Source organism: Oncorhynchus masou, chromosome 29 (assembly GCF_036934945.1).
Source record: "Oncorhynchus masou masou isolate Uvic2021 chromosome 29, UVic_Omas_1.1, whole genome shotgun sequence".
Lineage (NCBI taxonomy): Eukaryota > Metazoa > Chordata > Actinopteri > Salmoniformes > Salmonidae > Oncorhynchus > Oncorhynchus masou.
This window is the reverse complement of record NC_088240.1, coordinates 53,768,667-53,787,756: the sequence shown is the minus strand read 5'-3', so window position 1 is coordinate 53,787,756 and position 19,090 is coordinate 53,768,667. Positions and strand designations below refer to the sequence as shown.

The following is a 19,090-nucleotide window of genomic DNA, read 5'->3' as shown; positions in this document are numbered from 1 at the left end:
ATCAGTTGTGTTGTGACAAGGTAGGGGGGTATACAGAAGATAGTCCTTTTGGTAAAACACCAAGTCCATGTTATGGCAAGAACTGCTCAAATAAGCAACGGTCCATCATTACTTTAAGACATGAAGGTCAGTCAATCTGGAAAATTACAAGAACTTTGAAAGTTTCTTCAAGTGCCGTCGCAAAAACCATCAAGCGCTATGATGTAACTGGCTCTCATGAGGACCGCCACAGGAAAGGAAGACCCAGAGTTACCTCTGCTGCAGAGGATAAGTTCAGTAGAGTTACCAGCCTCAGAAGAGTGTCTAGTTTGAGAAACAGAGAAACAGTTGAGGACTTGTGAGGCATCTGTTTCTCAAACTAGACACTTTAATGTACTTGTCCTCTTGCTCAGTTGTGCACCGGGGCCTCCCACTCCTCTTTCTATTCTGGTTAGAGACAGTTTGCTCTGTTCTGTGAAGGGAGTAGAACACAGCGTTGTACGAGATCTTCAGTTTGTTGGCAATTTCACGATTGGAAAAGCCTTCATTTCTCAGAACAAGAATTGACTGATGAGTTTCAGAAGAAAGGTCTTTGTTTCTGGCCATTTTGAGCCTGTAATTGAACCCGCAAATGCTGATTCTCCAGATACTCAGCTAGTCTAAAGAAGGTCAGTTTTGTTGCTTCTTGCATTAGCACAACAGTTTTCAGCTGTGTTAACATAATTGCAAAAGGGTTTTCTAATGATCAATTACCCTTTTAAAATTATCAACTGGATTAGTTATCACAAAGTGCAATTGGAACAAAGGAGTGATGGTTGCTGATAATGGGACTCTGTACGCCTATGTAGATATTCCATTAAAACAATTGCTGTTTACATCTACAATAGTCATTTACAACATTAACAATGTCTACACTGTATTTCGGATGAATTTGATGTTATTTTAATGGACAAAAAATGTGCTTTTCTTTCAAAAACAAGGACATTTCTAAGTGAACTTTTGAACGGTAGTTTATGTTTTAGCAATTATATTTACTTTTGATACTTAAGTATATTTAAAACCAAATACTTTGAAACTTTTACTCAAGTCTTTTTTTACTGGGTGACTTTCACTTGAGTCATTTTCTATTAAGGTATCTTCACTTTTACTCAAGTATGACCATTGGATACTTTTTCCACCATTGCAGTTTACCTACAAACATATTACCTCTCAACTCAAATCTCCCATCCTCAGTGTGATCTAATCTCACCTTGTTTGATCTATAGGTCCATCCCAATGAACTGACCAATGGGGTGATCAACGCGTGCTTCCTCCTGATGTTCAAAGACCTGATCAAGTTATATGCCTGCTACAACGATGGGATCATTAATCTATTAGGCAAGCCTTGGCCGTTTTCTTCTACTTCTTGGGACAATAATCATGTCTTTTTATATTTGAATAAATATTACAGGCTTAATTGGATTCAAGACACGGAAATAGATGTGGTCCTGTTAATTTTATGTAATAGTAACGTCTCTATGTAACAATAAACATGTTAATTCCCCCTTTTTCCTCACAGAGAAATTTTTCCAGATGAAGAGGGGACAGTGCAAAGACGGGCTGGAGATCTACAAGAGATTCTTGACCCGGATGACCAGAGTCTCTGAGGTCTTCAAAATCGCTGAGGTAAAAGACAAGCCCGACAATACACTTTACTGTTGAAAAGTTCAATCCGCAGCCTGTATGACAAACATGGTAAATGGAGGCTCAGCTGAAATGTAAACATCTTCTTTTACAGACCATCGGAATTGACAAAAATGATATCCCCGAGCTCACCCAGGTAAGTCCTGTTGGACCTTTTAAGCCTAATTTCCTACACTTTCTCCTAATCTACTAACATTGTATTCACATTATATTTACATTGTACCAGTATTGCATCTCAGTGTTATGGTTTTCTTTAACCTGGGGGAAGCATGCGTTTTGGGCAAAGCCTACAACTCAGAAATCTCTCCTCTAGCAGCATTGACCAATCACAATATTGGTCATTTTTTTGGGATGAGTAGCCCTGCCAATCACAGCCATGAACAGAGTTGACAGGTCATTGTATACCTGACCAATGGCGAGCTATTCATAGAGTGAGGGCGTATCCCATTGATCCATTCTGTCATCCATGCAGCCAATGAGCTGTGCTTCCCCTGTGATTGACAGCCACTCTGCCCCCTCTCTTCTTACTTGCGAGGTGTTGCTTGATCTTCCAGGCTGAGAGTGAGTCGTGTGTAGTACATACAGCTCGCCTTTGGGTCATGGCTAGAAGAGGTACAGATTTTGTCAAATTGCCGGGTGGGTGAATGTGTAGCAACCCAAAGATTGCACATTCGAATCTCGTCACGGACAACTTTCAAATTTTAGCTAATTAGCAACTTTTCAACGTTTGAGCTACTTTGCAACTACATAGCATGTTAGCTAACCCTCTTCCTTAACATAACTCTTAACCCCTAACATAACTAACATTAGTAACCTAGCTAAAGTTAGCGTTACGAATTGGAGTTCGTAACATATTCGTTTTGCAAATTTGTGACATATTGTACAAATTGCAATTTGTTACATATTGTACACATTACGTTTGTAACATATCATACAAGTTGTAATTCGTAACATATCATATGAAATGAATGGTGGACATCCACAAATGAATACATACGAAACCGTGACATATACTTAAAGTGAGTGTCCCGGATTTACATTTACTGTGTTACGTCTTCCCTGGAGTTCAGGTTGATGTGATTGAAGGAACAGATTGGAGAAGTCGCAGTCCTTGCAGAGCTATTCCGCTGATAGCTAAAGATCTGAGCTAACATTGGTTTTATCTCAACAATTGTATCTTAGTGGGCTAGAATGTTACTATAAAGTTTCCATAATGTCAAAATCACCTGAGATGGTATTTGAAATTCCATGGGCAGTATACGTCCCTCAATTAAGTAAGTAGTAGCTCACTGTGTGTGCTAAGAGTCTGGAAGCAAGTTCAGGGAGTTAGCGTTTTAATAAATAAACGAAACTAAATACAAAACAAGAAACACAAACAATGCACAGCCATGACACTGGAACAGAAAGGACCACGAACCCAAGGGAGTGACATATATAAGGAAGGTAATCAGGGAAGTGTTGGAGTCAAGGTGAGTCTGAGGACACGCGTAACAATGGTGACAGGTGTGCCATAACAAGCAGCCTGGTGACCTAGAGGCCGGAGAGGGACCACACGTGACGGTGTGTCCCAACTACTCCCTCACCCTTCCCTTTGGCCCTATAAAGCTTCAATTTTTGCAGATCTGAAGCTCAACCCGACACTGCTTTTACCTTTTCCTACACACTGGAGACCCTTCCGATCTCCAAACATCAAAGGGGTTTAGGCCAAGGCCAAAGGGAAGGGGTATACTCTCACTCATTCACGTTATGAAGGCTCTATAGACATGGCTGGGTTATTTCCATTGCAAATGCTGTCAGTGTGGATGACTTTACACTGAGAGCATGATGCACTGATGACCGTGTGGGCTGCTTTAATATCACAGCCTTGGGCCGATGCAGATCTGCATGGGATTTGACCACACTAACATGCATGATTGTTTGGACTAATCGCCAACCTGGAGGGTGGTGAGATGTGAAATGGGGGGTTGACGGCTTACTGTTATGTCCACTGGTTAAAGCATGGTAATGATACGTTGATTCATGACTGTGGGTTTGGGGGAGTTGTGGAGCATGGATTAGGGTTGAAAGCCCTGTGTGTTTGGGGGAGTTGTGGAGCATGGATTAGGGTTGAAATCCCTGTGTGTTTGGGGGAGTTGTGGAGCATGGATTAGGGTTGAAAGCCCTGTGTGTTTGGGGGAGTTGTGGAGCATGGATTAGGGTTGAAAGCCCTGTGTGTTTGGGGGAGTTGTGGAGCATGGATTAGGGTTGAAAGCCCTGTGTGTTTGGGGGAGTTGTGGAGCATGGATTAGGGTTGAAAGCCCTGTGTGTTTGGGGGAGTTGTGGAGCATGGATTAGGGTTGAAAGCACTGTGTGTTTGGATTTTAATGGAGTCCATTGGCTAACTAGCAGATTGACTGGTTAACATTAACGTCACAGTTTGGACATTCTGAGTATTCCTTATTGTGTAGAGAGATTCCTGTCATATTACTAGCACTATTACTATTACTAGTTGTTTCTAAACTGTCAAATGAAATGAATGGCTCGTAGAACAATCTACAGTGCCTTGCGAAAGTATTCGGCCCCCTTGAACTTTGCGACCTTTTGCCACATTTCAGGCTTCAAACATAAAGATATAAAACTGTATTTTTTTGTGAAGAATCAACAACAAGTGGGACACAATCATGAAGTGGAACGACATTTATTGGATATTTCAAACTTTTTTAACAAATCAAAAACTGAAAAATTGGGCGTGCAAAATTATTCAGCCCCTTTACTTTCAGTGCAGCAAACTCTCTCCAGAAGTTCAGTGAGGATCTCTGAATGATCCAATGTTGACCTAAATGACTAATGAGGATAAATACAATGCACCTGTGTGTAATCAAGTCTCCGTATAAATGCACCTGCACTGTGATAGTCTCAGAGGTCCGTTAAAAGCGCAGAGAGCATCATGAAGAACAAGGAACACACCAGGCAGGTCCGAGATACTGTTGTGAAGAAGTTTAAAACCCGGATTTGGATACAAAAAGATTTCCCAAGCTTTAATCATCCCAAGGAGCACTGTGCAAGCGATACTATTGAAATGGAAGGAGTATCAGACCACTGCAAATCTACCAAGACCTGGCCGTCCCTCTAAACTTTCAGCTCATACAAGGAGAAGACTGATCAGAGATGCAGCCAAGAGGCCCATGATCACTCTGGATGAACTGCCGAGATCTACAGCTGAGGTGGGAGACTCTGTCCATAGGACAACGATCAGTCGTCTATTGCACAAATCTGGCCTTTATGGAAGTGTGGCAAGAAGAAAGCCATTTCTTAAAGATATCCATAAAAAGTGTCGTTTAAAGTTTGCCACAAGCCACCTGGGAGACACACCAAACATGTGGAAGAAGGTGCTCTGGTCAGATGAAACCAAAATTGAACTTTTTGGCAACAATGCAAAACGTTATGTTTGGCGTAAAGGTAACACAGCTCATCACCCTGACTACACCATACCCACTATCAAACATGGTGGTGGCAGCATCATGGTTTGGGCCTGCTTTTCTTCGGCAGGGACAGGGAAGATGGTTAAAATTGATGGGAAGATGGATGGAGCCAAATAAAGGACCATTATGGAAGAAAACCTGATGGAGTCTGCAAAAGACCTGAGACTGGGACGGAGATTTGTCTTCCAACAAGACAATGATCCAAAACATAAAGCAAAATCTACAATGGAATGGTTTAAAAATAAACATATCCAGGTGTTAGAATGGCCAAGTCAAAGTCCAGACCTGAATCCAAACGAGAATCTGTGGAAAGAACTGAAAACTGCTGTTCACAAATGCTCTCCATCCAACCTCACTGCTCGAGCTGTTTTGCAAGGAGGAATGGGAAAAAATTCAGTCTCTCGATGTGCAAAACTGATAGAGACATACCCCAAGCAACTTACAGCTGTAATCGCAGCAAAAGTTGGCGCTACAAAGTATTAACTTAAGGGGGCTGAATAATTTTGCACGCCCAATTTTTCAGTTTTTGATTTGTTAAAAAAGTTTGAAATATACAATAAATGTCGTTCCACTTCATGATTGTGTCCCACTTGTTGTTGATTCTTCACAAAAAAATACAGTTTTATATCTTTATGTTTGAAGCCTGAAATGTGGCAAAAGGTCGCAAAGTTCAAGGGGGCCGAATACTTTCGCAAGGCACTGTATGTGTCTTCATGTACTGTATGTTTGTATGCATATGGTGGAGAGGCAAAGAGAAAGCCTACATACACTATGTCTAGACTTGGCTCTTTCTTAGGCAGTATCATTTAAGGCTCTTTCTTAGGCAGTATCATTTAAGGCTCTTTCTTAGGCAGTATCCTTTAAGGCTCTTTCTTAGGCAGTATCCTTTAAGGCTCTTTCTTAGGCAGTATCCTTTAAGGCTCTTTCTTATGCAGTATCCTTTAAGGCTCTTTCTTAGGCAGTATCCTTTAAGGCTCTTTCTTAGGCAGTATCCTTTAACTAAGGCTCATTCTTAGACAGTATCCTTTAAGGCTCTTTCTTAGGTAGTATCCGTTAAGGCTCTTTCTTAGGTGGTGTCCTTTAAGGCTCTTTCTTGGGTAGTATGCTTTAAGTCTCTTTCTTAGGCAGTATCCTTTAAGGCTCTTTCTTAAGCATGATCCTTTAAGGCTCTTTCTTTGGCAGTATCCTTTTAGGGATGCTGTCCTGGCCTAGAGGTTATTAGACTTCAAGTAAGTGCCAGTGCGTAGGCATTTGAGACAAGTGACGCTCCACAATAAATTCTACTGAATTTTCCGTCCCATGAGTCACCATTTGGGCAGTTCAACGACCTGGTGATTTAGCAGTAGCTATTAGAAATCGAATACGAAAGCCATAGAGTTAGTTAAGCGAAATGAAAACAAATCATGCCGTCTCACCGGATGTTATATATTACTCTTATTACTGGATTTACCTGAAAGCCGTATGCATGTGTATTGTATTATTCTCTGTTGTAAGGAAACAGCAACCTCTTGTCTATGACTGATATGACCGATATGTCAATTCCAGGTGGACCTTGACGATCCCACAGTGCTGTACGGAATACAAAAGCATTGGAACGGCGCAAAGCAGGGGCATGACATGTTTGCACCCCTCTCCTATGTTTAAGGCTGTGTGTTGTCTGTAATAGCATCTAAATGACATCTAAATAGATCGTATTAGCGTCTAATCATCGGATCTCTTAACCCCTCTTTGGAGTGTATCGTTTGGCAGAGGCAAAATGCTGAGTAACGATTTGCATTACAGCCATCTTCATAATGCATTCATGACATATAGTGGGGCAAAAAAGTATTTAGTCAGCCACCAATTGTGCAAGTTCTCCCACTTAAAAGATGAGAGCGGCCTGTAATTTTCATCATAGGTACACTTAAACTATGACAGACAAAATGAGCAAAATAAATCCAGAAAATCACATTGTATGATTTTTAATGAATTTATTTGCAAATTATTGCTTGTTTGTTGGTGACCAAATACCTATTTTAATTTTGATTTTTTTTGCCCCACGGTATGTGCACATCATAAGTATACTGTAGGCTGAACAGAATCCAGGAGATTCTAGGAGAAAACTGTTCCAATTCATAGAGTCATTATTTTCCTTTAAATGCTCAGTGAAGATGCTTGGAAAGTCATCGCAGCGATATCACTGCCAACGGTTTAGAGCAGACTCTCCATAAATGTACCTAAATGTTCCCTGAACAGCTTGCAGTCCGAAAGAATGTATGTCATTTTGGATTGTATCAGGTTGAGATACCTGTTTAATATAAGGACACCCGTGTGTCTGTACATGGCCCAATTGGCCTCAGGAAGTGGTGGAACTGTCGCTACTCCCTGTGGAAACTTTGTGACAGTCAAATCACACACCTGGGTTGTTTTCAATAGGCACGAAATGGAAGAAAACTGTCCAAAACGAGGTTAAATTAGGAGGTGTTATCTGAATGTGTCCAGTAAGAAACGCTGTTTTTTTCATTGTCCGTTGCAAAATGTTTTTTTTACAGTGTGAGCTAATAAAAATGACCCAGCTGTAGAAGAATAGTCAGAGTAGACACACTACTACTGGTACTTAATTCTGAAATGGGTTGTCCTCTTTCATATTGAAAAGGCCTAGACGCTTATTGGGTTAGCAGAGGAAGGAGACCAAGGTAAATGGGGCTGGAAAATAATAGTGATTTAAGAGGGAAGTGTGTGAGACTTATTTAGCTGGCCCATTTAGCTTTGACAGCGCACCTGTGGCTTGCTAGATGCTAACTGCATGTTTTTCTATGATGTGTTTACTGTCTGTTAGCCTGAGCAAGCAGTATAACTGCATTGTTGGAAGCATTGTTCTTTAACATAAGCATGAGTAGTTTACTACATTTAAATTATGGATGGACTGAACTGCTGTGCGAAAGACATTTTGAAGTGCCACACAATTAGCATTGTTTTCCTATTGTGCTCCCTATTGTCCCCTCAACTTGGTGTGTTCCCTGTTAGCCCTGATGTGATAATTATTTGTGTGTTACCTGTTAGCCCCAATGTGATAATTCTCTGTGTTCCCTGTTAGTCCCAATGTGCCCATTCTCTGTGTTCCCTGTTAGTCCCAATGTGCCCATTCTCTGTGTTCCCTGTTAGCCCCAATGTGACCATTCTCTATATTCCCTGTTAGCCCCAATGTGCCCATTCTCTATATTCCCTGTTAGCCCCAATGTGACCATTCTCTACATTCCCTGTTAGCTCCAATGTGCCCATTCTCTATATTCCCTGTTAGACCCAATGTGACCATTATCTATATTCCCTGTTAGACCCAATGTGCCTATTATCTATATTCCCTGTTAGACCCAATGTGCCCATTATCTATATTCCCTGTTAGACCCAATGTGCCCATTATCTATATTCCCTGTTAGCCCCAATGTGACCATTATCTATATTCCCTGTTAGCCCCAATGTGACCATTATCTATATTACCTGTTAGCCCCAATGTGACCATTATCTATATTCCCTGTTTGCCCCAATGTGTGCATTCTTTGTGTCAGACCTCCTCTGTCTCTTCTTCTCATCCCTCTATGTGTTTTCCCCCAGACCCTTTAATCAAATCAAGTGTAATCACCTGTCAAGACCTCCCCTGTTACCTGTTGCTCCCCTGTGTTCCCTGACATCAATTTTCCCTTGAGTCTTCATGTTTTAGCGTTGAACATTTCCCTAACCCAGGGTCCTGGAAAGTTACTGGCTTTTGTACCAGCCCAGTACCATCACACTAATAGTACAAATAATCTACTAATTATTGTATTTTCCCATCTAAGCCTGCTGGGCTGGAATAAAAGCCTGCACCACCAGTAGCTCTCTAGGTTCAAAGTTGGAGACCCCTGCTCATAACCTATGTGTCTGATCCATGTACTGTACGATATACTACAGCCCTGTGGCCCCTGTAGTAATATGTTGTCCATCTCTTCTCGTTCTCCAGGCCCCTGAGAGTCTACTGCAGTCCCTGGAGACTCACCTGAACACTCTGGAGGGGAAGAAGCCGTAAGTACCAACCACACTCTCCACCAACCACACTTGAATCCTTACCCCATGGGCATCTTTGTAACCAGGGTGCTACTTGGGAATGGGACTACTTTACTTACTATTTACTTCATGTTTGAGAATTCAGCAATTTCACTATGGTTCATATGCATGAATGCATGAACATCCTTAAAGTCTGTGGAGTAAATAAATAAAGAACACACACCCTAAAGGTGAAACAGAAAGTCGTACTGGGGGTGGCAGGTAGTCTAACTATTAAGAGCGGTTAAGAGCATTGGGCCAGTAACCGAAAGGTCTCTGGTTCGAATCCCTTAGCCGACGAGGTGAGAAATCTGTCAATGTGCCCTTGAGCAAGGCCCTTAACCAGAATTGCTCCTGTAAGTCGATCTAGATGAGTGCATCTGTTAAATGACTGAAATGGAAACATTCTGACTCTTTTTGCAGTGGATTTATTTCACCAACACTTCGGCTAAAAAGCCTCCATCAGGGTGTGAAAATAGTATGTGACCATCCAGTGAACCTAAATTAGACCTGTGCTTGACCCTGATGTCCCATAGGCTTTAATTAGGCCCAGCCTCTCTCAATTAACATCATGAAGACTTCCAGTGTATGCCCTCTAGATTGTGTGATTTTTAGGGGCAGTGTTCGGACTGAATCTGTCATCACCAGACTGTCAGTCGTGTGTTCTTAACAGGACCTTAGTAGGGCAATGATCCAGGGTAGTATTTGTGGGGGGCATCATCAGATCGGATGAAATTTCATACGATGACCTTGCTGCTAGAAGTATGGAAAGAAACATAGCAGATTAAGTTTTTAGCAAATACCAGTGATTGTCAATGTGTGTTACAGAGAGGATGTTCACAGAGACGATGTGTGAGTATTGTGTTGGATCTACTACAGAATGACTTGACGGGGAGGGCCGGGTCATTACTTGCTGTTGTCTTGTATTGAAATGAATGAAACTGTAAAAAAAAAGTCCCCAGTTGTTTTGTGACGTTCACATGCGGATTCTATGGAATTGACATTTCAACCTCCAGTTTAAAGTCATGTTTTGCAGCGTTGTGAAGTTCAAATGGGATTCTATAGAGTTTATGTGAACTTGGCATATTTGTGGTTGTTCGGTGTCTCTCCTGAGTTTTGACTCTCTCTCAATATTAATATGAACTTTGACAGCTGACTCACTTTGCGTCGTTTTTTTAATAATGTGACGTGAATCTGGTGGCCTAGCTCTTCAATGTTCATGTTAACCTCATTGTCATGTTATTGGGATCAATCCACCTCCTCAAAGCTTTTGATGCATGTCATTACTAAACATGGGTTTTGTTATGTGTGGAAAGTAAGAATGAAAAGCTTTGTTCAAGGAAGTGGTTTAATATTTATTCGTTATTCGGCTGTCCCCGTGTCCCCGTGTTCCAGGTAGAACTCTTTTGGGTTCCGTATAGAACCGTCTGTGATAAGGGTTATACATGGAACCCAAAAGGGTTCTACCTGGAAGCAAAAAGGGTTCTTCAAAGGATTCTCCTATGGGGACAGCCGTATAACCCTTACTGGTTCTAAATAGCACTTTCTTTCTAAGAGTGTATCTTTTCACAATGGAGTTTCCTGGAAATGCCTGCTCTCTGCCACCAAAACAACAGGGCTTCTTTAGCTGTCAATTTGACACAACTCAGTAACAGCCATTGTGCTTCACCGTGCATATCATCTGGTGATGGTGGTTTTAACTCGTTCTTATTGTTTCATTGTTGCAGGTCACCGACCAAGGTGAGTCGGCTACACATTATTTTACACCTCAGCCAAACTTTTTGACAACTGCCGACAACTTGAGGATCATTCATTTGTTTATGAGTGTATTAATTTATGAGTAAAAGATGTCTGCTTCTGTAACTGTGGCGCGTCGCCATTGAAACTGGCTAATGAGGCTAACCCTCTGTCTGACAGGAGTGCGAAGAAAATGGCTCCCCGGCCGCAGCCGCCACGCCTACAAAGGCTCCTGCAGCCCCTGCAGCTGCTGCTGCTCCAGTTGCTCCTGCCCGCCCTGGACCACCTGCCAGACCCACGGCGGCACCCACCTTCAAGAGCTCCAACAAGTAGGCGCCCATCTGCTATGGGCTCTTAGGTTGGGCACTTCAAGTGCCACTTCAGGGGCCACACTAGCTTTAACCATTAGCTATGTTGTACAATCTACAGTCTCCAATCTCCAATTAACATTTAACGGTTCAACAATGTATCTCATTTAACCCTTTTGTCGTTCTCTATTCCTGCCTCTCCTTCTCCTCTCCTTCATTTTGTCTCTTGTCTCTTTCTCTCTCTCTCTCTCTCTCTCTCTCTCTCTCTCTCTCTCTCTCTGTTACTCTCTCTCTACCTCGCCCCTCTCTTTCTCTCACTCTATCTGCAGTGCTCTGCTAGACTTGGACCCATTGTCAGCCTCCCCATCAGCAGGTGGAGCAGCAGCCTCTATCTCGTCATGGGGAGGTAAGGCCTTTAATACATTTCATATCTGGGTTGCAATTATTTATGCCACATAATATATAGATTTTTTTTACATGAGCGTTTCTCATTGCAGGCCGAGGACTTCCCTCCCTGTTTCAGTTAGTTTTCTTCCGTTTGGTGCCTAAAGAATTCCACCCTGCTCTCTTTCATGCTTTCTACCTACATCCTCCTCTCCACCCTTACTCAAGGGAAGGGCTGATATTGGCATATATTCAAACCTGGCCCCTCTGCAGATTGAAATTGCTTTAAGGGCCTCTTACTCATAGAAAACTGTATTTTTCCTTGGAGTGGCTTGTTGTTTTCAGATGGCAGTCTGAAAATCAGAAGTACAGTAGTTACGTGGTATGGTAGTGAGTTATTGACCCTGATAGGCATTTCCATGTTTATATTCTCTGTATTTAATCCCTCACTCACGTCTTCTCTTTCTCTCTCTCTCTCTCTCTCTCTCTCTCTCTCTCTGTCTCTCTCTGTCTCGCTCTCTCTCTCGCTCTCTCTCTCTCTCTCCCTCTCTTTCATTGTCTTGTACAGACCTGCTTGGTGGCGGTGAGTACCGAGGAACATTCTGTTCTTTACAGCTCCCATCCACAGCAGAGCATGACAACTGGTAGGATTTACACCTGAAGTTATGATCAACAGCGCAGTACCGACTGCGCAATCAAGTTGATGCAATGATGTACAGCAATGTAGTCGGTCTGGAAGATGACCATTGTACCTGTGGTTCACTGTAGACCTAGGATCTGAGAGGATAGGCCTTCTTCTTAGTCTTGCTCTGTGATCTCTAACAATGTCTCTCAAGGTGTAACATACTCCTCTCCACTTCTCTATTACCACTGTTTTCTTTGACATATCTTACATGTATCTTCTTTTTCTCAACCCAATCCCTCTACTTCTCTCTCCCTGTTATGTTCCCCACTGTTCCTCTATCCTGTTGTGATTGGGGATGGGCTTGGGTGGGGATGGATGGATGGGTGGGGTGTAGGCTTAGATACCCCCGCTGATCCAACTAGCACCTCTGAGCCAGCTGCTGTTCCCGCCGATGCTGCAGCCGCTCCGGCTGCCACGGCGACAGTGGCCCATACGGATGGCCCCGCCGCGCCTTCTGTGGCCCCCGTGGTGGTGCTGCCCGTGCCCGCCACCACCGCCTCTGACATGGATCTGTTTGGAGGTCAGTGGGGGTCAGCCTCATGGGAGGGATCATCATGGCAGACTTGACTACACAGTAGCTGCCTGCTTGTTCGTTACAACCTCTGACCTGCTCACATGTAGTTACACCACCTGGTTCTCCCACTCTCACATTTACGAGTTTCAGTGTACACTCTACATACACCTTTAACAAAAAATTGTCTGTTCATGATATTCTGTATTTGTGCAAAATTCTACTTGGATAGTTATTGGAATAGCTACTGACACCTTGTAAGGACACTCATTACCAAATGTTCCATCTTGCTAAACATTGATTAGCTTGACAGATTAATCATTATTTCGGCACTACATCAGTCAGTCAATTATTTATCCAAGACAGCAAGCAGGTGAGGAAGTTTGCTCTGCACTGTATGGAGAACAGTAGAAACTGTAGTCCGTACTCGGCATATCTCCTCTTTTCACTCTCATTTCTAATAGTAGATATACAGAATTAAATCCCCTATAAAAATTGTATCGCAAAGTGTGGCCCTCTTTTCCATGGAAAAAAGCCTCTGTCAAAGAGAGAGTTTGCATTGCCCATCGCTGAGCTTGGCATTTCCTGTCACACAGTACAAGCTTATGATAACATAATGCTATCTTCACTTTCCCAGCGTGTACAAACATTGTGCACACTGAATGCAGCTTTATGCAGCCTGGAAAGTACAGGCCCCATCCATATGATACTAATAAGATCAGCAATTTCAGCAACATCTCCTATTCTCTGTTTTCTCCTAATGCTGATCTCTCATCTTTCTGTTTCTCTCATTCTCTCTATTCCCCTGCTCTTTATTCACCTCATCTCTCTTTCTCCTGCCTCCCCCTTGTTTCTGGGTGTTGTGGTTTGTGTCCACGGTCCCCTCCTCTCATGTCCGGTACTCCAGATGCGTTTGCACCCTCCCCGGGTGACGCCCCGCCCAGCAGGGCGCCTGCTGCTGATGCATGTGCCGGATCTGGTGGGTGATAACACTGCCCAGTGTGCGTGTGTGTGTGCGCACGTGCATGTGTGTAAGGGAGCATATGCTTGTACGCGCGTGTGCACTCTTCCAACAACACGTGTGTGTGTGTTGTCTGTGCAAGAGTGTATGCGTGAGATCCTGAAGCTTGGGTAGCTCAATGCTGCTTCTGCTTCCATATGGGACAGTAGTAAATCATCTGACACATTGCATTGGGGCCTACCGTCCCAACCCTAACCCCACTATCGGGGCCCAAGCCTCGGCCTCCCTCCGCCACTCAGCCCTGCTTCAGAACAGCCCCCTTCTTCTCTCACCTCGTAATATTCACCTGGTGATGAATACTCGAGTAAAACACAGTTGTAGAATTCTCGCCCAAATCCTAGAATTGTTTATATTTCATGTAGTTGATACCACTTCATACTAACTGACCAGCTTTATTTACCCTGTTTTGTTCTCTCCTTGGCCAGAATGTGTAAGTATTAATCGACTTCTGTAGAAGCCCAGAAGTACAGTGTGTGTAATTCACATGGCTCTATTACTGTGTGTGTGTAGGGCTTTGGTCTTTTGGCTTAGAATAGTAGGACAGTTTTACGTTGAATTATGCATATATGCGCCTTTATCATGTATTTGGATTCTATGTAGACAGAGCTTATTAGTGCGGAAGCAGATTCATGCCAAAATGTCATTATTTGTATTTGTTTTGGCATGATTCTGCTTCCGTGTGTGTGTGTGTGTGTGTGTGTGTGTGTGTGTGTGTGCGTGCGTGCGTGCGTGCGTGCTAGTTCTAATGCAACCATTGGACTTCTCCCTCTGTGGCCTGTCTATGTAACTACAGTATTTACCAAACCAGCTGCTGCCCATTGTCTGAGTGTGAGACATTGAGTGATCTAACCTGTGGCTGTAGTACAGGGTTAATGGTTTCTTTTCTTTTCTTTACCTCTCCCGAAACCTCATTATGGAAGCTGCTCTAGACATACAATAATATGTATTTTACAGCGTTTGTTGTTTTAACAAACTCTCAACTCCCCCTACTCTCTTCCCCTCCTCCCCTCTCTGGTCATATCCCTTAAACCCCCATCCTCCGCCCTCCCCCTTCTTCCCTCCTCCTGAAGACCCCTTCGCTCCATCGGAGGGGAGTGTGAACATGGCTCCAGAGATGGACCTCTTTGCTATGAAGTTCGATAACACGCTGGCTGCCCCAGAAGCAGCCAGCCCCACCTCCAGTGCAGTGCCTATCATCGTCGCCCCCATCGAGCCCCCTGCTGCCACTCCTATTCCCTCCACTACCACCACCACTGAGTCTGCAGCTGCCCCCGCCCCTGCAGTCCCCACTCTCGACCTCTTTGGTGGTAAAGTGCACATTCTACTTCGCACACTGCATTGCTCTGCGTTATGTCAATGATGATGATGGTGATGATAATGGCGATGATACAGCAACTTCCCTACATTTTAGATTTGTTTTTGCAATTATGTTTTCTTCTGTTGTTATTCATTTGATTTAAGTCACAGGCATTGAGTGAGTCACACATTTTGACCGCCTCAGCAAATGAGAAATGAAAAGGGTATGATGATGGGCACAGTATGTGGATCTATCAAATTAGGATTCTTCTCTGCATCCTTCCTGTGTAGACAAGGAGTAAATACACAGATCTCAAAACTGGACGCCTTCTAATGGTATACTTCACTTCAAACCGGCAAAGAATGCATTATGATGCCGTTATCGTGTATTGTAAGATGTCATGGGCATACATGACTATGAGCACCTTTATAATGCATTGTAATCATTTCATAATGATCGCGACTAAATAACAGCCAGAATGAGTCAGTTGAAATATGAGACAAAACATATTATAGGCCTTATTATTAGACATTATAAAGCCTCAGACGTGCTTATAACAGGTTTAGAAGCATTATATCTGCAGGCTGTTACAAAATGAACCTTTTCAGTTGTCTGTAAATGTGAGGCCATTGTTTGTATTGACTTTCAGAGGCATTGATTAAATGCGTTGGCTCAACGTGTTGTGATTTCAACCTCAATCATGAACCATTATAGTCAGTCAAAGCTAGAGGGAAGTGAGCAGAGTTGTGTTTAGTAGGGAGAAAATTATTTGAGTTATTACCTGAACGTGTTCAATAAGAAGGCACATTTTCATTTTCTGTTGCAAAAGTGTTTGATACGGTGTGCCTTACTGAACTTGACCTAGTTGTTATAGTCACTCTAGCTGCAGTGTGCCTGCATGACAACCTTTGCTTTCTTCACCTCCAACCTCTGACCAAGGTTGTAGATATCAACACCCTTCATTTGAGCATATCTTCATTTTATCTTTCACCTGATTTTAGTTCATCTTTTCCTTTGTTTTCAATAATCAGTTTGCAATTAAAAGATGAATCGGTAACACTTTGTAAACTTTCAAGAATAAGCAATTATAAAGTAACGCAATGCTTATTCATGAAAGTTATTATAAAATGTTACATCTTTAGATGTCCTTTTTAAAAATATTTTTTTTGATTTGTGCTTTTTGTTGTTGTTGCTTTTCTCCGTTTCCCCTCTGAACTCATGCTGTATAGATTGTAAACTGAATGTAACTGTGTGTCCTTGTTTATAGATTCTATGTTTGAGAAAAGCCCTACCGCAGAAAAAGCTGATGCTGCTGTTACTCCTAGCGTAGATCTATTTGGGGCAGGTACAGGACGTGGATTTCTTTCTTTTTTTGGAACTTCTTCTTCATCTCTTCTGTCCTTCCTCCTCAAACATCTGTTTCACCACACGTCTTGGTTTGTCCCCATAGTGGTATGCGACTTGTGCATGCACCCAATCCAGGGTTGGGCCAATTTGAATTGAAGTCTGTCAATTCAGGAAGTGATTTGAATTGAACATTCAAAATTGGGGACTTGTTTGAAACAAATTGCTTCTTCTTTTCAGTTTAATTTATTTGAAATTATTCATTCGGAATTTTTTTTTACTTCCTGTATTGGCTGACTTCGAATTTATCCCAACCCTGGACCCACTGGCTAAATAACAGTAAACTCCTACCACAGCTTTCACTCTCTCTGTTATGCTAATGCTCCTCTGTGCTCTTCTACTTCACTCTTCCTACTTCCTCGACCTTCTTCCTCGGGTGTTTCCCTGGAAGATCTCCCTACGATCTCTCGCGGGCCCTCTCCTTTGCCTCCCGAGGCCAATGCTGATGAAGACCTCTTGTCTGGTGTGACTGGTGAGTTACATTATCTGCCCACTCTAAGCTGACCTCACTCCATGATCACCTATGGGTATACTTCCTGTATCTCCAACTCTGCCTGCATGACTACAGCATGCAGTAGTACAAGCTTGGTAGTGCACTTCCGTGTCAGCATGTCAATCAATGTATCTCTTCAGGAAGTGACCGGAATGTTTTTTTGTGATCAGAAGAAAAAGTTTGGGATCACTTAGAAATGTCCTTGTTTTTGAAATAAACTTTTTTTTTGTCCATTAAAATAACATCAAATTGATCAGAAAGACAGTGTAGACATTGTTAACGGCTGATTTTTAATGGAATATCTAAACCATTCTCAACGTCAACAGTGAAGAGGTGACTCCGGGATGCTGGCCTTCTAGGTCCCCTGGCCAGTGTCTGTGTTCTTCTGCCCACCTTAGTCTTTTATTTTTATTGGCCAATCTGAGATATGGCTTTTTCTTTGCAACACTGCGTCCCGGAGTCGCCTCTTCACTGTTTTTTTATTTCTTTTAAATTTCACCTTTATTTAACCCGGTAGGCTAGTTGAGAACAAGTTCTCATTTACAACTGCATCCTGGCCAAGATAAAGCAAAGCAGTGCGACAAAAACAACAACAGGGTTATGCATGGAATAAACAAACATGCAGTCAATAACACAGTAGAAAAGTCTATATAGTGTGTGCAAATGAGGTAGGATAAGGGAGGTAAGGCAATAAATAGGCCATAGTGGCAAAATAATTACAATATAGAAATTAAACACTGGAGTGATAGATGTGCAGAAGATGAGTGTGCAAGTAGAGATACTGGGGTGCAAAGGAGCAAAATAAATAAAATATATAACAGTATGGGGGATGAGGTTGTTGGATGGGCTATTTACAGATGGGCAATGTACAGGTGCAGTGATTTGTGAGCTGCTGACAGCTGGTGCTTAAAGTTAGTGAGGGAGATATGAGTCTCCAGCTTCAGTGATTTTTGCAGTTCATTCCAGTCATTGGCAGCAGAGAACTGGAAGGAAAGGCGGCCAAAGGAGGAATTGGCTTTGGGGGTAACCAGTGAGATATACCTGCTGGAGCGCGTGCTACGGGTGGGTGCTGCTATGGTGACCAGTAAGCTGAGATAAGGAGGAGCTTTACCTAGCAAAGACTTATAGATGACCTGGAGCCAGTGGGTTTGGCAACGAATATGAAGCGAGGGCCAGCAAATGAGAGCATACAGGTCGCAGTGGTGGGTAGTATATGGGGCTTTGGTGACAAAACGGATGGCACTGTGATAGACCGCATCCAATTTGCTGAGTAGAGTGTTGGAGGCTATTTTGTAAATTACATCGCCGAAGTCAAGGATCGGTAGGATAGTCAGTTTTACGAGGGTATGTTTTGCAGCATGAGTGAAGGATGCTTTGTTGCGAAATAGGAAGCCGATTCTAGATTTAATTTTGGAATGGAGATGCTTAATGTGAGTCTGGAAGGAGAGTTTACAGTCTAACCAGACACCTAGTTATTTGTAGTTGTCCACATATTCTAGGTCAGTACCGTCCTGTAGTGATGCTGGACGGGCGGGCAGGTGTAGGTAGCAATCAGTTGAAGAGCATGCATTTAGTTTTACTTGCATTTAAGAGCAGTTGGAGGCCAAGGAAGGAGAGTTGTATGGCGTTGAAGCTCGTCTGGAGGTCTGGAGGTTAGTTAACAGTCTCCAAAGAAGGGCCAGATGTATACAAAATCACTGCGACCTGTATGTTCTGTGAAGGGAGTAGTACACAGCGTTGTACGAGATCTTCAGTTTCTTGGCAATTTCTCGCATGGAATAGCCTTAATTTCTCAGAACAAGAATAGTCTGATGAATTTCAGAAGAAAGTTATTTGTTTCTGGCCATTTTGAGCCTGTAATCGAACCCACAAATGCTGATGCTCCAGATACTCAACTAGTCTAAAGAAGGCCAGTTTTATTGCTTCTTTTATCAGAACAACAGTTTTCAGGTGTGGTAACACAATTGCAAAGGGGTTTTCTAATGATCAATTAGCCTTTTAAAATTATAAACTTGGATTAGCTATCACAACGTGCAATTGGAACACAGGAGTGATGGTTGCTGATAATGGG

The 19,090-nt window shown here is 42.7% G+C and overlaps 1 protein-coding gene across 1 annotated transcript in view; it reads left to right on the top strand.

The window, feature by feature from the left end:
• Window positions 1-19,090, top strand: part of snap91a (synaptosome associated protein 91a) — a 58,624-nt gene that overhangs the window by 30,335 nt on the left and 9,199 nt on the right. The window contains exons 7-20 of the mRNA XM_064945305.1: window positions 1,245-1,356; window positions 1,538-1,644; window positions 1,757-1,798; window positions 9,097-9,158; window positions 10,008-10,031; window positions 10,907-10,919; window positions 11,097-11,245; window positions 11,554-11,630; window positions 12,177-12,191; window positions 12,628-12,813; window positions 13,712-13,783; window positions 14,896-15,132; window positions 16,390-16,467; window positions 16,918-16,998. Coding sequence (XP_064801377.1) covers window positions 1,245-1,356; window positions 1,538-1,644; window positions 1,757-1,798; window positions 9,097-9,158; window positions 10,008-10,031; window positions 10,907-10,919; window positions 11,097-11,245; window positions 11,554-11,630; window positions 12,177-12,191; window positions 12,628-12,813; window positions 13,712-13,783; window positions 14,896-15,132; window positions 16,390-16,467; window positions 16,918-16,998 — 1,255 coding nt within the window. The remainder of the gene's footprint in view (window positions 1-1,244; window positions 1,357-1,537; window positions 1,645-1,756; window positions 1,799-9,096; window positions 9,159-10,007; window positions 10,032-10,906; window positions 10,920-11,096; window positions 11,246-11,553; window positions 11,631-12,176; window positions 12,192-12,627; window positions 12,814-13,711; window positions 13,784-14,895; window positions 15,133-16,389; window positions 16,468-16,917; window positions 16,999-19,090) is intronic.